A 24,093-nucleotide genomic window follows, 5' to 3' on the forward strand; every position below is an offset into this window, starting at 1 on the left:
GAGAAATATTGCAAATAATATTAAAATAATAAATCAAATTAAAACAACAATAAAAATAAGAGAACTGAATGGAAATGTATGTACAGGTTTTCTGGGAGTAGGAAAGGAAGAACATATTTACAGACTCATAACAGTGTGTTTCTACGAGAAACAAACACCTCTACAATATTTACATTTAATTTGTTGAGCTTTTTTCACTTTTTTTGTTACAACTATGCAGGTTGGTGTGTAACGAAATGAGAATTATCTTACAGATCTTTTTCTTCATGGGAAAAGGATCGATGAGATTCTCCAACTGAAGACCGGAAAGGCTTGACTTCTGTGTTGAGAGTTTCTTACGGGAAGGGAAATCATAAACAAGATGAACCAGTGGGCTGAACATCACTCACCACCAGGACGTGACACCGTGTTATGCAGTGCACGGCCCTGGGAAATGCGTTGCAAGTTTCCTGCGAGCAGACGCGTGACCCCTGACTAGGCGGAGTCGCAAGAAAGCGGGAGAGGGCTGGCGCTTACAGGACAAACTCATAAGTAGGGATACCAGAGTGAGGCGGATGCTTAGTGGAGGGGAAGAGGCGGCGTAAAGGGGAATTCCAACATTTAACATATTCCTAGAGAGACAAAAAGAAGGATAAAAGTTCAAAGGTGGAATACTGACATGTCCCGAGAGCTACAGACCACCCTGGCTGTAGATGAGTCACACGGTGGAGCCAATCCTGAGCCAGACTGCAGCACAAGTGGAACAAATGTGCTTGCAGCTAGACTGCCGCCACATCTATGACACTCTAACCCCAGGCTGTACCACGTCCGTGGCATGAGGCCCCAACATGGCGAGCCACAAGCCTGGGGAACGATGGCCTGACATGCCTAGTTGCATGCCCGGCTCACCAAAGTCACACCGGTCTAACCCAGTGTGGGGGGTTAGTGGTTTACATGGCGGACTAAGAATACTAAAATAAAACTTTGATAAAACATGTTAAAATGAACGGGCTAGTCTTTTTCAAACATTCTAACATGAGCGATTTCTGCCCTACCATACAGGAGAAGAAACTGTTCAGACACAAGATTTGGGAAACCCGGGGTATCCTGCTCTATGTGGGTGGAAAACCAAAGGGGGACCTCAGGGCAGGACCCACCCCCCCACGTTCCAACTCACAAAAAAAAAAAGTGAATAAAGGGTTAGAAAGAGCCATCTAAAAAATTGCACAATCAGGGCCAGATGAAACTGGCCAGAAATCTGGGTCTGGTTATGTCCAAATGGACAGGGATCAGCTATACTCAGGTTGGAATGGACAGCAGTGTCTCTGCGCATGAGGTCGCCTGACAGGGTTGCAGCGCTGCGGGGGGACGGGGGCAGTGTGATCGGATCTAGAACATCCTCAGCTACCCAGGCATCTGTCTCCAGGCTGGGGGAGGCCAGTAATGGGGGGGGGGTTGCTTTCGGGGGTACATGGTGGGGGGGGGGGGGGGGAGGAGGCACAGCATGCCGCTGTACACGGTTACCCCCTTTTCAGCCAGTTATTAAAAGAGGTCATTGTGCCTTGGGGGGGGGGGTCATGTGCGTGTTTGCTCAGAACAGGGGCCTCCGGGGGGGGGCCATCAGTTAAGCGTGCCGCGACAGTTCTCCGTCCCACACAGGCAGGGGATCTTATTCTCCTCAATGGGGAACTTGTAATCATAGGTGATCTCCTCATTAATGCCGATGGGCTGCTTGGAGTAGATGACGATCTTCTTCTGGGACTCGATGGTGATCACCTTCGCGTAGCAGTTTGGCTGTTGGGGGGAGGGTAGTGGAGACACGTTAAAGATGATGACAAAAATAAAATAAAAACAAGGGGAGAAAGGGAGCACAGGTCTGCAAGGCAGAGAGGGCAGGGCGGAGCTCACAGTGCAGCAGTGATTGATGAATCGGGCCAGGTTGCCACACTTGGTAGCATCGATAATGGTGTCATGGTCGACCCGGAACAGGTAGCTGCTGCCAATGCCTTCCTGGGCGTAGCGCTTCTCCCGATTGTCAGCGACCATCTGAGGGCACAAGGCAGTGGTGTCAGAGAGCAGAGGGGCAGCATCAGAGCGGGGCCGGGCGGTGGCAGGACATAGAGGGGGCGGCGGTGGTAGAGCGGGACTGGGCAACGGCAGGACATGCAGTGGCATCAGAGCGGGCCCGGGAGGTGACAGGACACGTGGGGGACACGTGTGTCGGGACACGCGGGGGCCGGTGGCGTCAGGACACGTGGGGGGTGGTGGTACCTGTCTGATGTTCTGCCCCACATATTCGATGACCATTTCGTCGGCAGCGATGGGTTCCATGGCGAACAGCCCCCACTCGTGGATCCGGCTGCGGCCGAAGCGGAGCTTCTTCTTGCGGAACTGGGGAAGGGGGACGGGACCGTTACTGGATGGCAGCTGACCGAGGCGAGCTTCCAGTCTAACTCTCACAACTCGCCACATGCGCCTGAGCAACCATACACACCATAGGCAGGGGTGGGGCTCATACCTTTAGCTGGTTGAGCTTCAGCAAGTCAGAGTCCATGACAGCCTGCGTGCCGATGGCGCTGAGAAGCCTGCGCTGCTCAGAGCGACGTTCTGATAGCACGCGGTTGGTGGCCTGGGGACACGGGGAGGGACTTAGGGTTACTCAGTCATTCCTGGGGTTTCCTCTCTTGAGAACCCAGACCAAAAATCACAGGGTGTCATTTACGACAGCAGTAAACAGGAACATGCCAAACCCCAAAAGCAACTGGCAGCCCTGCCAACACCCAAAAGAGCGTGTCTGCACAGAAGCTTCCGGAAGAGTCTGCCAAACCGATGTGCGACAATTCACGTAAATTAGTGTCCCTACTGAACTGAACCGGGAATAGCAAATAGCACTTTACATCCTGTACCAGGTCCGCTGACAAAGTCTAACACAATATGGGCATGGTTTCCTCGGAAACATGCCAGCACGAGCGTGACATCATTTCGGGGTGAGGAATGCAGGTCAGACTCCTCACCAGGTTGTCATAGTCGAGCTCCTGCGCTGAGCCGGGGTACAGGTCGAGGTAGATGTCCTTCTCCTTGCGGCTGATGGCGTAGTAACCCTCGCTGCGGGCACAGCCTGTCACGTGCTCCCGCAGCTGCTCATCTGGGTTCTTCTTCTTGCGCCGGGGGTTGGGGATGTTGGTGAGTGCAGACGGGGTCAAGGGTCACAAGTTTGTGGTCGGGAACACGTTTTTTTGACGAGCGCTCTATTCCATAATGAAAGGCAAAGCGGGGAAGAATACAGGAGGAAGACATATTCATGCTACGCATTTCACCAGTGCGGCATCTTGTGACAAACGGGCCAGGAAATCTACCCTGGCTGCTTTTCCCAGACCCATCTCCTCCCTAAATTCCTGTCCTTCTGCTCCCCGATGGCCATACGCCCTTCCCAGCTTCCCAGACTTATTTTTTCAGGCTTGCTTTTCCTGTAAGTGTTATAGAAGCATTATGACAAAGAGGTTGAAATAGTACAGTAACCCAACCCCCTCACCCAAACTGAGCACAGGTGGCGGCCACAGCGGGACGGGTATGTTGGTGAGCCGTCAGAGTTGGAGTATGTCAGGCGCGACCTCGCGTGGCCGACCTCCCTACAGCACAGAGGTTCCCACTGACGGCGGCCGAGGGGAAAGGATATCAGTGTGGTGCACCCAATGCGTGTCGTTGAGCCAGTCTGTGCTGGGGTCCTCCTGCAGTAGCTTCTCGTAGGTCACCTTCAACAGCCGCATGTCCTCCACATCCAGGCCCACGTTCCAGATGTCATACAGGATGGTCATCTGCTCAAACTCGCTGCGTGGCTGGAAGGTGCGAGCCAGCGCCGGGAGCACGGCAGAGGCCTTGGGCCGGGACCTGCGCCGCTCGCTCTTCCTCGCCTCCTCCGGCTCGCGCCACTCCTCATCCTCTTCCGACTCGTCAGATTCGGACGGCTCACCGGGCTCCAGCTGCTCCACGTCCACATCCTCCAGTTCCAGCTCCTAGCCGGGAAGATCAGAAACCATTAAAGTGTTGAATTGGCAAAAAAAAAGGGTGCAGGTGCTACACTTATAGGCGGAATGTGCGCTGGCCATTACCAGGCCATAGGTCGACTCGCACAGCACCACAAACACTTATCCGCTAACATTCTGTGAAGGGCTTCACTGAGGTTCAGCTGGCAGAGCGCAACGTCCACACGGCACATCCAACTCACCTCTAACTTCCTCTTCTTCTCCTTCTTGCTCTGTCGCTCTTTCTTCTTTGCCTGCTGCTGCTCCTGCTTCTCCTTCCTCCTCTTCTTCCTCCCCTTGCTCCTCCCCTTCTCCTGCTCCTCCCGATCTGCTTCCCTGGCCACTGGGCCCCTACGCTTGACTGGGGTGGCGATGGCAGCAGGGGCCACGGGGGCCTTGGTTTCAGCATCCCCAGGCTCGCCCAGAAGCCCGAGCGCAGACAGAGTCACTAGGGGCTGGTAGAGATCTGAAATTTCCTCCTTGGATGGCTGTGGCTCTCCTATGACCTCCTCCGGGGCCTCCAGGACCCCGGACATGGCATGGTGGTTGATGTCTGCAGGGAGGAGCACCGGGTGGGGCTCCGCTTTGGCCTTCTTCTGACCAGCAGCGGCTGGAGCAGCAAGGTGCACCTGGGGCTTGCAGTAGTTGTGCTCCAGCCAGACAAACTGGCCCTCGGGGTGCAGCATGGTCACACTTCCTGCCGCTAGACTCCCCACCTCTGGTCCTAGCGCCTGCTGCTGCTCCTCCGCCTCGTCCGACGTCTCCGTCTCCTCCGAGTCCTGAGCCTCGGGCTCCAGCTTTAGAGCCACGTCGGCCAGGACGGTGAGGTCGGGGGTGGGTGCCGTGCCCGGGGTCCCTGCCAGCTGCAACAGGCCGGTGGCACCCAGTTGTTCGCGCAGACGCAACCTGTGCCCCCTCTCTGCTCCGTCCTCGCCCTCGGGGCTCACCTGCGACACGGGGGGCAGTGCAGCGGCCGACAGACTGACGGTCCGAGGACGGCCTCGGGGGCGACCCCTGGGGGCTGGGACAGGAGATGGGATGGGGGGCACGGGAGCCGGCTCCTCGTAGGATGTCCTCACCATGGAGGCGTGGTCTGGGGGCAAGTTCTGCACCGTCTGACAGACAAGTGGAAGTGGAACCACCGGGGACTTTGGGGGTGTCTCCTTGGCGGTGCCCCGCCTGGAAGCTGGTGGGGACTTGGCTGGGGGGGTGTGGGGGGGGGCTGCTGCCCCAGGGCTTTTCTTAGTCTCGTCTGGACGGAGGGAGCGGACTGGTGGTGGTACTGTGAGCACCGAACCCGCTGAAGGAGATGGGGAGAGGGCTCCGCCTTCCCCTGGCTTGGAAGCGAAGGGGAGGAGCACCGGTGGGGGCCGGGTACTGGTGGGGGTTGCGGATGGGACAGCAGGCGGGGCAACAGGGGAGAAAGAGGTGAGGATGGACTCCGGCGGCTGAGCTCGGACAGGCGACAGGAGCAGAGATGGTGTGGGGGCGGGGGATGACGATGGGGATGTGGGGGGCATGGAGAGGGCGGGGGCCTGTGTGACTTTACTGTCAACCTCCTCTGTGGAGAAGGAGACGGTCTTGCGGCGTTTTTTGAGGGGGGGCAGCAGAGGGATGGGGGAAGAAGGCCGGGGAAGTGGGGGTGAGGGGGGGCGGCGCAAGCCTGGGCCGCTTTGGGCTGCCTGCTTATCGGTTTCAGCCTTGCGTGCGTCGCCTTTAGCTACAAAAGGGAGGAGGAAGAATGTTGAGTCACAGCGGACCATGCTCAGAGTCACACCGCCACCCCCCAGTCACTCGCAGAGTCACACCGCCACCCCCCAGTCACTCGCAGTGTCACACCGTCCACCCCCCAGTCACTCGCAGTGTCACACCGCCACCCCCCAGTCACTCGCAGTGTCACACCGCCACCGCCCAGTCACTCGCAGTGTCACACCGCCACCTCCCAGTCACTCGCAGTGTCACACCGCCACCTCCCAGTCACTCGCAGTGTCACACCGCCACCTCCCAGTCAATCGCAGTGTCACACCGCCACCTCCCAGTCAATCGCAGTGTCACATTCCTCGTCATGCTCATGCTCCTGCTTACACTCCCTGACACGCCGCACAGACCTGCTCTGGGATCAGATCCCCTCCTGCCTTCGGCGCTGGTGGTTGCCCCCTGGAGACGGATCCTGGCACAGCAGAGACACAGCATGGAAAGGTCATTAACATGCGGGAAACATGCTCTGTGATCCCCTCACAGGACAGTCACCAGACTGGGAGGCCGCCAGCTCCTAGATACCTCTCGTCCTCCCGCTCCACATCCAAGATGGCGCTGTCCATAGTGGACTCATCCATGGTGTCCACTCCCTCAATCTCCCCCGGCCTCGTGGCCTCCTCTTCATCATCCTCTTCGTCCTCCGAGGAGGAAGATGAGGATGAGGAGGATGAGGAGCCACTTTCCGAAGAGGACGAGGACTCGCTTTCGTCATCACTGTCACCGCTCACCGCCTCGTCTGCGGGGAAAGGGGCCTGGTTAGCGAACGGGCCAGAGGCGCGCGGGACACCAGCAGCAGGAGTGTGAGCCCGGCTCTGTTACCCTCAGAGTCATCCTCCTTATCGCTGTCTTCCTCATCTTCGTCATCCTCCTGCAGAAGTGCAATGGGATCATCAGCCAAGTTAGGGCAAAGAGGCTTGCTGCACACAGGCAGGAGGGCGCATTTGGAAAGGGAAGGGAGAGCTTCCAAAACTATGGGTATTATGTAGTAATCTGGACGGATAGAGCTGATATCAAGCGGTCTGTGATTACGAGCTGGCAAATTCAACTCCCAGTCCGCCCCTGTAGCCAACAGCACTAAACCTGATATGTTTTTGGACCCCACATGGCTCAAGCGAAAAAGTACGTCATAGTGTAGGCCAGTTACCCTGCATACACATGAGGATTCAATATAAATCAGTGTGGGGTAACTGATACAGGCCCCAGGAACTTTGCTCAAGAAGAGATTAAAGCAACTATGAAAATAAAAACAGGAGAACAGAATTCAGCAGAGAGCTCACACACACTCCTCAGGCTGCTTGTTCAGCGTGACTGAGCACAAGGGAACTGGCTCATTATAGCCAATTAAAAGACCATGCAGCAGCCACAGACACAGGAGGGCCCGGTGCTATAGACAAAGCAGGTTTGGAGTCTCATCCTGTCTGTAGGTCGGCCAGACATGTCTGGGATGTGTTCAGAAACAGCAGCACGACACCTTGTCGGAGGAAGAGGTGTCCGACGTCTCCTCTCCCTCGCTGTCCAGCTCGAACTGTTTCTGCCTCCTCATCCTCTTTTGCCCCCTGCGCCCCTGCCGCTCAGCCCTGGGGTCGCCATCCTCCTCGCCGCGCCCACCCAGGGCGTCTGGACCCTTCTCCTGGTATGAGTCTGACAGAGACAGAATGCGCTTTTTAAACTACCTCAAAAAAGAAAAAATATGTACGGACAATGTGCATGTGTGTTAGGGAGATCAAAGGGAAATCTAGGTCACTCTTTTGCCCTGAACTGCAGTTTCAAAGATTCACAGAAAACTGGGGAAACTGAATTTTAATGGGAGAAGTAATTGGGTTGTTATGGGTGTCCAACCTGCATGGTTCAGGAAAAAAGTGCTCTGTAATTCTCGTGCTTTCAAAATTTGATAGGAATTCCGGATGGCCCCACGTCGATAACTGACACCGCCTGGGGAGACCTGGCCAGTTTCCCGTCTTTGATTTAAAATTTAAAAATCAAAAGGAGGCTGGCTGGCCTTTGAACATCATGCCCGGAGTGTTCAAAAATTGCTCAATGTGGGGCCCTAATAATATTGCATTCTCTGAGCTGAGAGCGCACTGGGATGGGATTAGAGGGATCCGCCACGGGGTAAGGTTACAGCCATCGTGCAAACGCATTCATCAATAAAGGCACGGAATCGGGCGGAGGTCAAGGCCACCAAGGTGACTTGGTGCTTCAACCCGGGTGGCAAACAGCCTGAGGCCAGACCAGGAGCTCTATGGTACCAAGCCTGCATCAATCATATTAACGACTGAATTTTATACGTTTATTATGAGATGATGACCTCTAGGGGAGGAGCATGACATTTCACAAATGATGTAACCCAATGAAAAGTACTCTAAAGCACTGGAAAAACTTGTTAAAATGGACATATGATTCCGATGCCATCTCTTACTTGATTGGTTCAGGATTTCCTTATTAGGAACATGCATTAAGTTAACCAATTATACAGATCTGAAATTTCAGTTTTAAGAGAGTAAGGGGGGTAAATTTTTAGAAGAGAAAAAAATCTAATACGCTAACTCCATCATTTTACTGGGGGACTTTAATACTCACGTAGGTAACGAGTGAACCCTGCAAATGATTGAACTCAAGCAGTGTTATTGGACATTGTGCTAACCACAATTTGTCCATAACAAACACCATGTTTGAGCATAACTGTGCACCTGGCACCAGAACCAGGCTAGAGGTACTCAGCTCTGTTTCTCCGAGGTTTAAGCTGAGGACCACTGATTGAATTTTCTGGGGAAATGGTATAGTCATATGATCAGATCAGATAAGATTGTATGTCTGGGATGCTCAGGTGAAGAAAGAAGCTCAGCTGTCAGCTGATCACCACCTGGTGGTGAGTTGGATCAGATGGCAGCGGAAGATGCCGGATAGACCTGGTAGACACAAACGTATAGTGGGGGTGTTTTGGAAGTGTCTGGCAGAGCCCCCGGCAAAACTTCTCTAACATTCTGAGGGAGGCTGGAGACATTGAGTCTGATTGGGCCATGTTCCATGTTCCAGGCAGCTATGCAGACCTGTGGCTGTAAGACTATTAGTGCCTCCAAACCTAGTGGTAGACACCAGTGGTAAGCAGCTGACAGGTACCAGCAGGCCAAGCAGAATGCAGCATTGGCATTTGTGGAATCAAAAACTCGGCCATGGAAGGAGTTTGGTGATGCCATGGAAAATGGCTTTTGGTGGGCCTTGAAGAGATTCTGGCAAACATATAGATAGATCTGGAGAGGGAAGAAGGGCTGTTGAGGAGGGGATGGAGTACTGTTGAAATCATATGGGCAGTCAGGCAGTGGAAAGAGTTCTTTGCAAACCTCCTGACTCACACTAACATGGCTTCTTTGGAGGAAGTAGTGTCAAAAAACTCTTTGGTGGTACGGCTTCAGTGGTGGATGAAATTCGCCCTGAGTTCCAGAAGGCTCTTGAGGTTTTTAGGCTGTCTTGGCTGACATGCCTCTTCAACACTTTGTGGAGGTTGAGGACAGTGCCTCTGAACTGCGGTGGTAGTACCAATCAGTAAGAAAGCAAACAGGAGGGTCTGTTCCCACCACCTTTGGGGGATCATACTGGTAAGGTCTATGCCTGGGTACTGGAGAGGAAGGTCTGTCTCTTGGTTGGTCCACAGATCCACGAGAAATGCAGATTCCTTCGAGGTCATAGAACACTGGACCAGCTCTTTACCCTCACAAGGATGAGGAAGGGTTCATGCAAGTCTGCCCTACCAGTCTACCTGTGTATTGTGGACTTGGAAAAGGCAAACGATCGTGTCCCTCAGGGGGCTCTGGGTCCTATGGGAGTGCTACAGTAGTATGGGGTGTGAGGTCCCTGTTACAGACTATCAGGTCCCTGTATAACTGCAGCAAGAGCTTGGTTTGCATTGGCAGGAGTCATTAGACTCGTCCCTGGAAGGTGTTGACTCAGGGCTGCCCTTTGTTACTAATTCCGTCCAAAACTTTTACGAATAGAACTTCTGGAGGTGGGGGGTGTCTGGTTCACTGACCTCAGTATTGTAGCTTTGCTTTGTGCAGATAATGTGGCCCTGTTGGCTTCATTGAGCGGTGAAATCCAGCGTGCACTGGGGTGGTTTGCAGCTAAGTGTGCTACGGCTGAGGGATTAGTTGAGGCCACGGTTCTCATCTGAAAAAGGGTGGATTGCCCCCTCCAAGTGAAGGAATAGTTACTGCCTCAAGCAGAGGAATTTAAATATCTTAGGGTCCCATTTATAAGTAATGGAGTGGGAGATTGACAGGTGGATCTCACGTGGCAAAGCTTTTGATTTACTGGTCAATCTATATTCCTACCCTCACCTATGGTTAGGAGCTCTGGGTAGGGACCAGCAGAATGAGAAGAAGTGGTGGAGATGAGTGTCATTCCCCAGGTGTCTGGGCTCAGCCTTAGACATAGGGTGAGGAGACTGGACCTTTCAGAGGGACTCAAAGTAGAACTGCTGCTCATCCATGTTGAAAGGAACCAGTTGAGGTGGTACTTCAGGCATATCTAACTGGGAGGAGACCCCTATGGCAGACCCAGGATTATATCTCTCAGCTGGTCAGCAAGAGCCTGGGTGTTTTCCTGGTTGGACATGACTGAGGACATCTGGAGGAGGTGGCTGGGGAGAGGGAGGTCTGAGTATCTCTGCTCAGACTGGACCTCCAGCGACCCGGACCCAGAAACGAGGCAGACGATGAATGAATTAACCAATTTTGTTTGTTTTATCTGATACCACATAAGGCTTTACTCTGTTTAAGAACGACTATTTATTGGTAGCAGTGGGTCAGGTGCTAATTACAGTAAAGTTGACTAGTTACTGAAAAAACACTGGGAAGTAAGGGCAAGAAAGAAAAGAAAAGAAAAAAGAAACAGTGCTTACCCTCGTCCTCCTCGTCGGGGGGAGTGGATGGGCGGGGCCTCTTCATGTCCACCCCCTCCTGGAGCTCTAGGGGCTCCTTCCTCTTCACCTGAGGCGAAACACTCAATGCTAAAGCTAACGGGCCGAGCTGCTCCCCAACACACAAAAGATGCATCTGCAGTAGCGTTATCATTAACGCTAATACAACTAAACGTGAAAGAAAACATTTTCAGAAAATGGAATAAGACATGATTACACACTACAACTAAGACATTGCTTCCAGAACTAAAATAAAAACAAACATCACTCTCCATTAAAGTTTAAATGCTGTTTAGCTACAGTAATGTGTTTCTTTGTATGTGTAGGTGTAATGTTTTGCCCATTAAGAGCGCACTCATTTGAGTAGAACTAGAAACAAAGTTACTAAAACTGAAACTATATAAAACCACACTTAACTGGATTTCAAATGAAAACTGAAAACAGTATGAAAACAAAAACTAAAGTAAAAAACTAACAGCACTGCTCAGCAGTAACGCCCCCCCACCCTGGGCCCTTCCACTGAGTCGATGCAGAGACCGCCTCTGGCAGGTACCTTGAAAGAAGGCAGGCGGAGCGCCCCTCGCAGGGAGAAGCCCTCCAGTCCGCCGCTCTTAGCCCAGTCCACCAGGGAGAGCAGGGGCTCACGCGGCCGACTGCTGGCCTTCTCCTTCTCCTTCTCCTCCTTCTCCTTTTTCTCCTCGTCCCCTCGGCTGGCCGAAACACCGCGCACCGTCGTTTGGAAAGGCTGGTTGGGAGGGAAGGAGCACCATTTTCAGCGAAGTCCTGCAGACTGTGTGGGGTTTCATGGCACCTCCTGCACTACTGGCTCTCCCAGCTGGGCCATTAATGGCTCCTGGTTATGCTCCCAGGACAACAGCAGGCTATCGATTTTAACACATTGCTGAAGCGCAATGAATATACGCATGAATTATTGAAGCATATGTACCGCTGTCCTTACCGGTTGGTTTGCGTACTGACCACTAGCAGCAGCACAGATTAATAACCTGTGAGTGGAACCTTCCACCTTGGCCATAGGCATATAGGAAATGCTGAATTTCACCTGCAGTATCATCTGCTGGCTTGTAAGTGCATCTCTAGTTTTTTTTTCCAGCTTCAGTTTTGCTCTTACAATTTAGTGGTCATTGTAAACCAGGAATTTCAATTAAGCAGTTAATTGGATTAACATACACTTTTTTAACCTAGCAAACCTGTCATATCTATCAACCGACTGGCCTCACACAGGATTCAGAGCTAGAATGCAGAAGTGCATGGTGCACAGTAAGAGTTACACATCCTAGCGATTAAGGACAGGGTGGGGGTAACCGGAAGCCCCGCCCCCTAACCTTGGCCTTCCTCTCCTTGCGCTCCCACCACTCGTCGAAGGTGCCGAAGGCGATGTTCTCCACCATCTTGCGGGTAAGGTCCCTCTGTACAATGCTCTTCATCTCCTGGATGAGCGCGGCCAGGACCAGACGCACGGTGGCCTCGTGGGGGTGCTGCGGGAGCAGAGGCACCTGTGGGCCGCCCACGGCACCAAACTGGGCTGCGTACGAGGAAGGGCTGGCCGATGGTGACAGCGGGCCAAAGTGGGATGGTGCTGGAGCCCCAGGGGGTGGGTGCAAGTAAGAGGGGAAGTGAGGGGGGACCAGGTGAGGGGGCCAGGAGGAGGGGGGTGGCGGGAGGCCGTGGTGGGGCGGGGGCGGCAACTGGGGGGCGTGAGGGTCGGCAAATGGGTACGGAATTGGCGGAGGCATGTAGCGGTGGTCTTGGTCAAAGGGGGCGCCGCTTCCCTCTTGGTCCATGTAGGGGTGGTGCGGGTGAGGGGGGGGAGGGTGAGAAGGGAGGGAGTGCAGGTGGGGCAAGTCGTGCGGGTAAGATGGGGGGTAGTCTGACGGGGGTGGCTCGCCGGGGGCTGCTGCTCCATTGCTGGAGGACATGCGCAGCTGGTGCAGCCGACTCAGCATCTGTGTCTGCATCTGGAAGGACATGGGGGCCCCTCCGCTGTACTGGCTCATCAGCTCCATGGAGCGGCTGTAGTCGTAGATGTGCGGGGGGATGGGAGGTGGGAACTCCGGGTGGAGATCCATGTGCGCTAGGGGTGGGGGGAGCCCAGGGGGAGGAGGGGGCTGGAGGGAGAAGCCGTGTGGCGGCGGCGGGGGCAGGTGGGGTGGATATGAGGGCATGGGTGGGGGCAGGACGTTGCCAAAGTGCTGAGTGGATTCAGAAAGGGGAGGGGGAGAAGACGAGGGGTCGGGGGTCTGGGAGGGTGGGACAGACTGAGACGAGGGGGTGGGTGAGGACGATGAGGAGGGAAGGGCGGCGTGGTGAGAAGCACCAGCCGGCGCCGGATTTTCGTCTTCATCCGAAATCTCCATGTCCTCACCAGAGGAGCGGGGAGAAGCCTGGGGAGAGGAGGCACCAAACGGCACACAGCTTCAGCAAGGCACTGGACAGAGATGCCGCTATTCTCAAAATCACCACTAGAGGGTGCAAAAATGCTCCTTCAATGTCATTTTAACATTAATGTTAGTGTGACACTATTTCTAAGGTCTATCCAAAGACAGTCCCAGTAAAGAAAAGGGCTCTTTATGGGTCCATATCCCCAGACACCACTAATGCAGGACACCCGCACTCATGGCACGGTAATGCCTTACCTGGCCCTGTCCGTTGAGAGTGGGGGGCGTGTGTGCTCCATGTCTCTTGCGAGGGTCAGCTGACCCGGAGCTGGGGTCCTCTTCTTGGTCGGGGCATGGCTGACTTGAGGCAGCCTCTGGGGGAGGCGAGTGGGCTGAGGAGGTGGAAGAGGGGGCGGTGGCCACTGCCGGGCTCCTCCTGCCTTCACCTCCACCCTCCTTCCTCGCCCTACGGCGGCGCCCTTCACGCTCTCTCTCCCGCTCTGCCTTTCGGCGTGCACGGCCACCATCTGCTTCGCCCGGCCCTCTGTTCCCATCGCGCCTCCTGCGCCGGTCTCGTTCCTCGCCGCCGCCCTCTTTCACCTCACCCTCACAGACCCCCTCGCCAGAACCATCCGCAGGGACTCCCCTGGCATGGGCTTCATCCCCGTCGGCACGCTTCTCGTCCCTCTTCTCCTCATCCTCGTCATCCGACGCCAGGAAGGAGAACTTGGCTTTTTGCTCTTTCAGGAGCATCTCGATTCGGGAGTCCAGGCTGCTGCTATGGTAGACGAACGGTAGGCTCTCGTTGGTGGAGTCTGGCTCCGGGGATGACGAATTGCGGTCAGGGGCGGGACTGGGGGGAGACAGCGGTGGGCCGTGGAGGGGAACGGAGGTAGAGGATGGCGAGGAGGAGGAGGTGATGGAGGGATGGGCAGGAGAGGACGGGACAGGCTTGGAGGAGAGGGATGTCTGAGGAGGCAATGGCGGCGTGCTGGGCCGACGCTTCAGCTTGGCCCATTGCTCCTCAGGTGGGGGGCTTTCCTGATCATAGCCTGTAGTGCCGTAGCTCTCCGCAACTGCTGCTGCAATGACTGATGCTGGGGGCAATGGGGGTGGTGGTGGGGGAGGTGGCGGTGCGACGGGGGTCTGATGGCGGTAGTCCTTATCACCGGCTGCTCCGCGCTCCCTCCCCGGTGGGCGGTACGCTGAGCTGGGCTCCTGCTCGGGAAGTGGCGTGTCTTTTGATGTGAAGGGGAAAGAAGAGGGGAGCGGGGACAGGCTGTTGGAGGACATGGGTGTGGCCGGACGGCCGGGGCCGGAGCCCCCGGGGGCATAGCGCAAGTCCGAGCTGCTGGGGAACTCGCCATCCCTCTCGCGCTCCCTGTCCCGCTCCCGCTCCCTGTCTCTATCCCGCTCCCTGTCCCGGCTTCCCCTGCGCCGGCTGCCCCCGCCATGGTGGTTGTGGGAATGGTGGTGATTCCGGTGTCTCTGGTGGCCATGGTCTCCGGACCGCGAGCTGGAGCTGCCTCCACTGCTCCCGCTGCGGTAGCCCCTCTCGTCCCGGCGCTCTGAATGGTGGTGGTGATGGTGATGGGAATGATAGGACGACGACTTGGAGGGCACGCCAGCCTCCGGCGGCTGATGGTGGTAAGAGGAGCGTCGGGAGCCTACCCCGGCCGGGAACCGGCCAACGGAGTCCCTGTCTCTGTCCCGGTCCCTCTCTCGCTCCCTGTCCCTCTCCAAGACCATGGGGGGCTCGTACTGGGATGTGGGAGGAGGAGGAGGAAGCGGGGGGTGGAGGTGCAAATGCTGCCCGCTGCCCCCTGCATTGTGATAGGCGGGGTAAGGAGGCGGCTCATTGGGGCGGTATGAGACAGGTGGGGGGTAAGGGGGGCGACCCCAGTGGAAGGGGGGCCCTTCCTGGGGAGGTGCATGCATTTCATCAAGGTAGCGGGAGGTCTTGTATCCCCCAATGGAAGAAGACGAGGAGACAGCAGAGGAAGAGCAGGAGGAAGAGGGCAACATGTCCTGAGAAGGGTAACTACTGCTCATAGCGCCGCCGGCTCCTCCGTAACCCAGATTCCCATGCCTATAAGACAGAGACAGGTCCCTTAGACTGGGGGTTACACACTCCTGACCCATCAACCACTTTAACAATATGGATACACTGGCCAAAAGCAGTAGCAGGACTGCCAGTAGATGGCGCTGTCACAGCTGCCAATAACCTGTGTAAGAAATCTAGCAGCTTAAGTCCCTCGAATGCATGACACCAGCTTTGTCTCAAGCAGACCTGCTGCTGAATGCCGAGTCCTGGGAGAAGGGAGTCCCAGAGCGAGGAGTGTAGGGCGTGCCCCCGCCCTGGGAAGATGCAGAGGAACCCGGGGTGAAGGGCCCTCCCAGGGAGGAAGGAGGCGTGTCCAGGCGCGGCTCACTGAAACCGGTATCGACGGAGCAAGGGGTGGTGCTGCCTGGGGTGAGGGGGGGCACACTTGAGCCCATGAAGTCGCCGGAGAGCCTGCGCCGGACATCAGAAGACTGTGGAGTGGAAGAGCATGGGATGAGCGATGTCAGGAAGACTGAGAAAGCCGTACGGTATCTTCTACACGCAATACAGTGAATGACTATGGGGGGGCGCCTTCTCCCTTACCGTGTCGGGGTTGGTGGGGGGCGCAGATGGCGGGCACTTCTCAGAGAGGGCCTTCCCTCCAGTGGGGACGGTCTGGGGGGTGTAGGTACCATTCACTATCAGGTCGTAATACTTCATCCTCTGCTGGCCTAAGCATGGAGAAAGAGGGGAGAAAGTCAGGGGAGAAACACAGAAGAGCCTTAACACATCCCACACAACGCGAGGTCAGCTCAGTCAGAGCTCAGGTGTACAATATGATTGTGCCCGCACCAGAGAAAAAAAATTAAATAAAAATATCAACAGCTTTCTGTGCTTAGAAAACACCAAGCAAATCTGCAAGTCAGTAACATTCACTGCTTCACAACTGGGTTTCCAAGCACATACATTTGCATTTACTTATTGAGCAGATGCTTGTCCAAAGGGATGTACATGTGAGGAAAGCTTGGGCTCTGAGCACAGGGTCACCCAGCATCCAGCGTCCCTGCAGCAGCTGGGATTAAGGGCCTTGCTCAGTGGCCCAACAGTGATATCATTACTCTGCCTGCCACGGGATTCAAACCCATGACCTTCCAAACCTCGACCCATTCCTAATCCACTCAATCTAAAATTTTAGAAAAACTTTAAAGCACCAGGCTGCAATGGAAACGTGATTAAAACAACTGCTCCACTTCCACTCCCACCAGCAAAAAGGTACTTATGGCTTAAAGTTGAGTCACTCAACAGCACCTTTTTGATTTTAACTGACCATAGTTAAAACCCATATGGGCTCATCAATCGCTCAGCTCTGACCCAGAGTCTCCAAAATGTCCCAAAACTTTGATCTTAACCAACTTAAAAAAAATCATCTGTGGTGATACTTGAGGTCAGTTATGACAAAAAACAGAGAGAAAAATTTAAAAGGATGTTGACCAGAAATGAACTGCACAGTTGCTGGATCTACATGACCTGTATGACAGCACAAAGGAATAATGTCACGTAGACGACATAACAGAAGCACGTGCACATGGAGGTTAGACACAAAACAGGAGTGTGCAGGCTGACAGGGGAGCACCTCGGATGTCCAGCTGTGCGTGGACGATGTTGCCCATCACAGAAGTGTTGTGCAGGTGCTTGACGGTGTCCTTCGCACCCCGGGTGCTGGTGAAAAGGACGCGGGCCAGGCCCAAGTGCTTGCGTGTCTTTGGGTGGAACAGAATCTCCATCTCTTCCACCTCGCCAAATTTGGCGCACATCTCCGCCAAGAAGGGCTCCCGGATGTTGTCATTCAGGTGCGCGAAGGTCACTTCCTTCAGGGGGATCGGACCCACGTAGAACTCGTCCAGCTGTTTAGTGAGACAGGGTGTGTCGTTATATGTGAGGCCTTCACTTTGGGCACATTTGGCAAGGGGGGTGCGAGCAGGGGTCAGGACACAGACCTTAAATCTGGGCACCGGTAGGGACAGCTCTGCACGTTTGGACCAGATCCTGCGAGGTCGGGGGTCCCGCAGATCCCCCACTGGGGTGAACCCCGAGTCCTGAGACAGGCAGAGGTGTCAGCCACATGCAGAACATGCAAACTCAGCTCCATGCCCCCCTCAAGGGAGAAAAACATAACATGAAACCAACAGACAGTCTATCAGTCTATCTTCAAAATGATATCTCATGCACACAGGTAGGTGACAAAACAGCAAGACCAGAACTTACAAAATATAGAGGACAAATTTAAGCATTTTGTTCAGTAGTGACAGCCACTGCTCAATTTTCTCAATGCTTGTCCACAGATCTCCATATGTTTATTACCCCAGCCTAAGGTATATTGATGTCCACTGCCTACAGTAACAAAAAGAACACTGCAGCTTGCCAAGTCCGGGTAAGCAGGGCTGTCAGATCAGATCCACTTTGCACTGACAATGTCCCAAACACACACACAACACAGCTTTTCAAAGGAATTCACTCCCAAAAGAAGAACAACAAAAACTTTCCCAGCATCGATGAGTTTATTAATAATCATCTAAGCCATTATATTGCTTAATATTTCTTAGACCTGAAATTACAGCTGTACACGGATGTTGCATCAAAAACATATAAAACTGAATCTTAGTTTAAATGCTATAAAGCGCCGCGAACAAACAAATTAACAACATGTGCGTAAGAACCACGATAAACAAGCCGTGTACGTAAAGCTCTGTATCACAGGGACGGAGGTCTGGCGGCCTGCAGGGGACCCACTGACCGGCACGCTGAAGTGCACCCCATCGTAGCGGTAGACTTTCTGGGCGACCCTGCGGATGGCCGGGTCCTGGATCAGCTTGTAGCTTTTCCACTGCAGGCTGACAGCTCGCTGCGCTTCCACCCCACTGTCAGGATCCATGTTGTCACTGGGAAAGGGGCAGGAACAACACAGCATTTACTTCCACGCGCACCCGAAGCGGCTCCCAAACGGACGTCCGACGAAGGGCAGGTTTTAAAAGCGACCGCGGCACCTTTCGGTTCTCAGAGGTGGGCTAGTACGAGAGGGACAAAACACCAGCTCGGCCTGTCTTTTTTTAGAAGTTTAAACTCATTCAGTTGTTCCCCACTTGTACCCGAGGTCCGACTGACACACTGCCGGTCACAGGGTTGCTCGCAGCACTCGGCGCGGAGCCTCCCGGTAATCGGGCGTCCGATTAACGACGAGTGGGGCGTCTAACAAAGCGAACGGCCGGACGCGCGATGGGCCGCGGACAAATTGCACTTCGCTCCGTGACTTTTCCGTTTTATTTGCGCCAACGCACCATCGTGTAACCATGTCGGAATCAGCAGAGGTGCACAGCACAGACCGCATCCGAGGCGGTACCCTACGGTCCCGCTCCAACAGCAAAAATCGCAGCCATGCTGTCAGTGAAAGCGAGTCTACTGTAGCTTGGCTACCGTTTCGGGGAGCCAGGAGGTGACGCAACGGGCCAACTGCAGCAAAGACAGTCCTAAAGAGGTACGTGGTCCGGCTCCAATCAAAGGTGTGCAGCCGGCGATCTCACGCCGCCCCCCGAGCGCTTCGCCGGCCGCATCACCCGAAACTCCGAGCCCGCCGCTTCGCCGGAGGCCTTAAACGTACGGACAAAACACAGGGCTACGCTAAACCAAAATGGACAGCCTTACACCGTCAAGCGGGACATTTCGGCGGCGGAAATATTCCGTTAGAACAACCTCGCTCCAAAACTGCCGTGCAATAGCAATTCGCGACAAAAATATAATAAAATAGTACGAGCGGCCATCGCGCACTAACCTGCGAGCCTCGCCTGTTCTCCATCAGTCACTGCGATTTACCGCTGGCGTTTCGCTGCAGCAGATTCTTCACATCCCGACGAGTGACTTTCCTTTCTAAACTCTACACCTTACTTTAAAAACTTATTTTTGATACAGGATCTAAGACATATCACCGTTAAAATGACATTGTGTTGTGTTCATAAATTTATTTGGTATGTGGCACTATTGTTATAAGGATACCCATTTCTTATAAAGCGAACTACACGGATGGTTTATAGGCGAATCTGCCAATCGTGATGATAACGTAGATAAAACGTACGTAATGATCGCGCAACGACGCTACAAAGTGTTCCAAATGACGTGGATAAAGCTGGGTTAGGTAGTTTAGAAGAAACAAAAGGTTTGCGTCTGGAAAAAAAATCCAGATTCCGTGCAATCCACTGACAATGTTTGGTTAAATCGTAAATATACAAAAAATTTTCTCTTCAAAATAGTGCATTTGATTAAGTATTGAATCAATGTTCTGCAGGGTTATTATTGTGAATAGTATGATCTACACGTGATACAGAGGGGTGTTTCTATTTACTTCGAACAATCTCGAATAATTCACAACTAACGAACTAACTAAGTAATCAAACCTTTAGGTCACACAGGCTACCTTAAGCTAGTTGTTCATAGGAGATGGTATATAAAAGTCTAATTATTACGATAGAATAATTATTTGTGCTTTTACAAACGAGAGACCTCCAAGTGAGAAAATAGGTTTTGATTTGGATAACTTTGGTGTCTCAATGGCAACATCTTTACGTTAGTAATAGTATAAGGAAGAATACATAATGTTTTAAAATATTATGAATTATTACTATGTAAAAAGAAAAGGCCTATTTGCCACTCCGGCATTTCCACCAATGCCGTCGTTCAAACTGTCGATAGCTGTCCGTATTCAATAGCAATTCAAAGTACTGTCCTACAGTTCCGGCGTAGTCACCACCAGATGTCACCAAATTTCTCAGTGTCTTCCAAGCAACTGCGACATTGTTGTATTTCCCTAACAGGGAAGACATTTGTTTTTGGACTGGTCCGTTGAAGACGCTTTGTCTGTTAAGACCATAAATCAAAGAACATTTGTTGGATCTTTTTCAGATTTTGTGGAGAGACTGTAGGGGTGATCTAGATCTGATTAAATTTTGAGACTGATCCCCTTGAAACTAAAGCAACGCTGCTTAGTGGCAGCAAAGAGAAGGATGAAAGCAGATGGCATTTGACCTTGTGAATGTGGTAAGTCAAAAACTATTTCATGGATCACATTACTACTTAATAAAAACTTCATATGGATGAATATCTATATTGATTCCATTTTCAGAGAGACTGCCCCAAAATGAAGCAGCAGCGCTGTGTGGCAGGAAAGGAAGGAAACAGCAGATGTAAAACACATGGGTCTTTTTCAGGCACTTTGCAGAGGCGACAAACTGGAAGTGATCAAATTATGAGACAAACCACATTAAGATTAAAGCAGTGCTGCTTTATGACAGCAAAGAGAAAGATCAACCAATGAGGCTTAACCTTGTGAATAGAATAACTATTAAAGTTATTACTCCATTTATTCTGATCTTTGATGGATCTTGGTACCACTTCACAAAAACATATGGATGAAAATCTACACCTGAAAATCTTCCCCCCAAATCCGCCCAAATTTGGAACTGCATGACAGAGGGCAGCCGAAAACAGAGCCTGCAGCCGTCATCTTGTAAACTGCCATATAAACATTCTGTGGATCTTTGTGCAAATGTTCCAGGGACATTGTACAGCTCAGTAATTCTGAAATTGTGGGGAACAAGATGATTTTCTGATTATTCATTAATACAGTCTATATATATTTTTTGTTTCTGGCCAGTCTGCAGATTTTATTGGTGGGAGACTGGTAGCCAGTTGGCAAAATTTGTTGTGGGTGAATTGAATTGTGTCACGTATTTTTGGAGAGTTGGTGAGAATGTGTAAGGTAGGCTTGTAATAATAATGTTTTTAGCCAATGTGGCACCCTAGGTGAGCATCACCGCTGGCTCCTCCCGTCTGGGGCAAAGTGAAATTCACAAGTCGGCTTCCCCTCAGACGTTGGTGTCCTAGGCGGCCGCCATTGTCACCTATAGATTGAGCAGCCCTGTTTATTTTGTTATACAACAGTATATGTATTGTAGGCGAACATCTTACCCAGCTAAATGTACCTGTAGGGGAATTTAATCATATCACTTAGCCGTAGTACATGTCAGTGGTGACAGATAGACACAGATGTGCTGAATCTACTTGCATCAAACCAGGTTACTCCAAGGGCACCAGATAAATAGCACCCCACCCTAGCAAATTTTACTGTCGTGTGTATCAGACAGGAAGGGGTTGGCCTACCTTATTTCTTAGAATCAGAAGTGGCAACCTTAGTGAGATTTGATAGCTTGATTAATGAAGGAATGTGTCTACAGTTAGCCAGACACAATGACATGGTAAGAAAAATCTATGAAATTCTGAAAAGGCTGATTAATGTGACTTCATTATTGGGTAGCTGGCATTTAGGGGACCTAATGAAAGTGAAAACTCAGACAGCAAAGGAAACTATGGATGTACATTCCTGCTATGACGGTGATGATGATGATGAAAACCCTTTATTGCTGTTGCAATATACCATGTCACTAGTCACAAGTACCAGCGAAAAAACTGGCCATCAACCCGACCATACATATACAAACATCACATTATAGGGGGAAGACAGGGGATATAGGAAGAACAGAGAAAATAGAATTACATGAGGAGAGAAGAGGAGAACAAAAAAACAGCCCCCAGACTGTACTCCAGTAGGGAGTACAATGTAGGAACAGAAAAAAACACCTCAGCAACATAAGCACATAGTCACTACACCTTACAACATAAAAAGTCGTGACTCGCAACAGGGGAGTGAAATGGGGAGGTGGAGGTAGTCCAGCATAGACAAACAGCCATCCGGTCCTGCAGCCAAATCCAGCTATTGTTATGTATTTGTGTTGCGATGTAATGTATGGCAAAGCAGCATTGTAAAGCTGTGCAATCTACACATTAAAATAAAATACAAATTCATAAAAAAAACGACTAGATACGTAAATGGAAACTAAATGACTACAAAGCGTAGTTTTTGTCCATTAATAGAGTACAGGAGAATAAATTTCAAATGGGAGATGTATTATGCAATATTTTAAAGTTATGGGCTCATTTACCATTTCCCATGCTTGCATATATTGGTTATTACCAAGCGCAGTATTAAGAATTAGATTATGATCATGGGCACAAAGGCCAGACCTGCAGAGCCACACGGTACATCCATGAACTTTGCATCCGACTGGCTTTAGCAGCGGCCTGCTAAGAAGACAAGATACGCCCCTGAGAGGAGAGAAGAACCAAAAACAAATGAAACATACTCATGTTTGATCCTCCCCCGCCCCCCAAATGTGTCAAACCACATCATTTAATAAACACGGAAACAAAAGCAAATCACAAACCATCCAGTTGCTTGGTGTCCAGTAAAAAAAGAAAAGTCAACACATAGATCTAATTTGGATGCAACCATTTCTATGACATTATCTTTCCCGATGCTCTATAACAACTGAAAATATTCTCCATGAAAATGAAGTAAAGCCAGGAGGACACCTGCAGAAACCGCAGCATAGGCAAGCTGATCTCCCGCCGCCTGTGTTATTACTGAGGATATTCGCATGCAAAGTCCAGGCCTCATAATGCAATCGCTTGCACCTTACAGTGGCTTCTCAATTCACAGTTCCTGTGAATGACATTCTGATTCACATTATAACTTCAAGTAAGCATAATCAGAACTGGAAATAATTTGTCTTGTATCAGCTCAGATCTGCCAACTTCTACCTTTCCAGTGATGTGTTAAATAGTATTCAAAAAAAAAAAAACTCAGATCACTGCTTTCTGGCAGTATGGCAGTGTGCCCCCCCCCCCCCCCCCCACTCTGAGACCCCTCACAAACAAGAGAATACACACAGAATTAGGTGTACACACACACGGGCAGGTACATACACAGTGACACACACACCACTATACTAATGTATATGTACATACTAGTGACACACTCTGACTAATGACTTGGGTGATATATAAATTTGACTTATATGACCTTAATTATACAATTTATACAGCAATAACACTCAATCTAAAGCACACTCAGGAACTTATATATAGACATAGAGAGTTGTGAGTAAATTCTCATGTCTCTCCAGAGTCTGACATGCCTTACAAACATCATGTGGACTAAGTCACTGTTCAGCATTTTCCATTATCTGTAACTCATCTATATTCAGAAGCTGTGAGTTCTTAGAGTTATTCTCATAAGTCCCAGTTGATACACCTCACCACAAATTCTCTCTTAGAGGGAGGTCACTATTACTACTGTTTACCTTTCATACCTTGAATAAATGATAAAGTGCTTGGGTCATCTTACCCTGCTACCGATAATTGAATTATTGATTTGGCAAGCTGAAGTTTTCCAAGGAATTGTGGGTAGCCATGCATCATTATTTCAATCTTGAATATAATTTGGAGGAGTCAGCTTATTCAATACAAAAGCAAGTGCCAAATGCTATATATGAATTATGAACTATGTAAATGTATATCTATTATATTACTGCTCCTCAGAGCCTTGTCTCTATGGTTCTTGAGTAAGGCCTTTCACCAATAAGGTTTTGGGGAAACTTAGCAGTAATCACTGGAGGTTAAAACTCATATTTGAACTATTTCAAGTGTACAAATGATATTGATGGTATAGGTTTGCCTGGTCCGCAATACAATCCAAGAAATTCTATGATCACTAATATATTCACAGAAAGGGGAACCTAGGAATTTGAATTACACGTACAATTTAAAACATTCAAATAAAAATTACATTCTTAAACCCAGGCTGTGGAAGGCAAATAATGTACTGATGACTTTGTGCTTTCAGAAATTCTGAAGGTCACTGTTTTTCCCTGACAGGTTATGTGCAGCTACACTCCACAGAGCAAGATCCTTTACAGATACAGGCTGCTCCTGCTACCAGATCTTCATAGGAGCCAGGGGTGGTTTTTATTCCCATAGTTGCTGCTGTGCTTTCTGTGCCAGGATTCTTAGCTAATTTATTCATCATCACCAGCA

The 24,093-nt window shown here is 51.3% G+C and overlaps 1 protein-coding gene and 1 long non-coding RNA gene across 3 annotated transcripts; one reads left to right on the forward strand and one right to left on the reverse strand.

Annotated features, from left to right (window-relative positions):
* Window positions 1-1,491: 1,491 nt before the first annotated feature.
* Window positions 1,492-19,170, reverse strand: setd1a (SET domain containing 1A, histone lysine methyltransferase). 2 transcript variants are annotated; one of them, XM_072704723.1, is made up of 21 exons: window positions 18,941-19,170; window positions 17,909-18,053; window positions 17,112-17,210; window positions 16,748-17,018; window positions 15,718-15,845; window positions 15,361-15,605; window positions 13,329-15,159; window positions 12,018-13,076; window positions 11,228-11,419; window positions 10,657-10,744; window positions 7,231-7,400; window positions 6,579-6,627; window positions 6,282-6,495; window positions 6,110-6,171; window positions 4,205-5,721; window positions 3,656-3,992; window positions 2,994-3,166; window positions 2,498-2,608; window positions 2,251-2,370; window positions 1,888-2,025; window positions 1,492-1,773 (listed from the first exon to the last, which is right to left on the reverse strand). In XM_072704723.1, the coding sequence occupies exons 2-21, from the start codon at window positions 18,044-18,046 to the stop codon at window positions 1,600-1,602; spliced, it is 7,116 nt and encodes a 2,371-aa protein (XP_072560824.1). In that variant the 5' UTR covers window positions 18,047-18,053; window positions 18,941-19,170; the 3' UTR covers window positions 1,492-1,599. The 2 variants fall into 2 exon arrangements, with proteins under 2 accessions (XP_072560824.1, XP_072560825.1); XM_072704724.1 differs by lacking the exon at window positions 18,941-19,170 and adding an exon at window positions 17,380-17,505 and having other exon boundaries at window positions 17,909-18,047.
* Window positions 19,171-19,250: 80 nt separating this feature from the next.
* On the forward strand, window positions 19,251-22,441 carry LOC111854095 (uncharacterized). The gene is made up of 3 exons (XR_002840605.2): window positions 19,251-19,321; window positions 20,065-20,199; window positions 20,285-22,441. It is a non-coding gene; the product is annotated as an uncharacterized lncRNA (long non-coding RNA).
* The last annotated feature ends 1,652 nt before the right edge of the window (window positions 22,442-24,093 follow it).

This window comes from Paramormyrops kingsleyae, chromosome 22 (genome assembly GCF_048594095.1).
Source record: "Paramormyrops kingsleyae isolate MSU_618 chromosome 22, PKINGS_0.4, whole genome shotgun sequence".
Classification (NCBI taxonomy): Eukaryota; Metazoa; Chordata; class Actinopteri; order Osteoglossiformes; family Mormyridae; genus Paramormyrops; species Paramormyrops kingsleyae.

What these genes read in the sequence shown, in the direction of transcription:
- setd1a (XM_072704723.1), bottom strand. Translation starts at nt 18,046, where the DNA reads ATGGATCCTGACAGTGGGGTGGAAGCGCAGCGAGCTGTCAGCCTGCAG. An exon ending in CCCCGACGAGGAGGACGAGG is followed by an intron (nt 7,401 to 10,656) that starts GTAAGCACTGTT and finishes TGTCTCTGTCAG; the next exon opens with ACTCATACCAGGAGAAGGGT. An exon ending in AGCTCGACTATGACAACCTG is followed by an intron (nt 2,609 to 2,993) that starts GTGAGGAGTCTG and finishes CCGTGTCCCCAG; the next exon opens with GCCACCAACCGCGTGCTATC.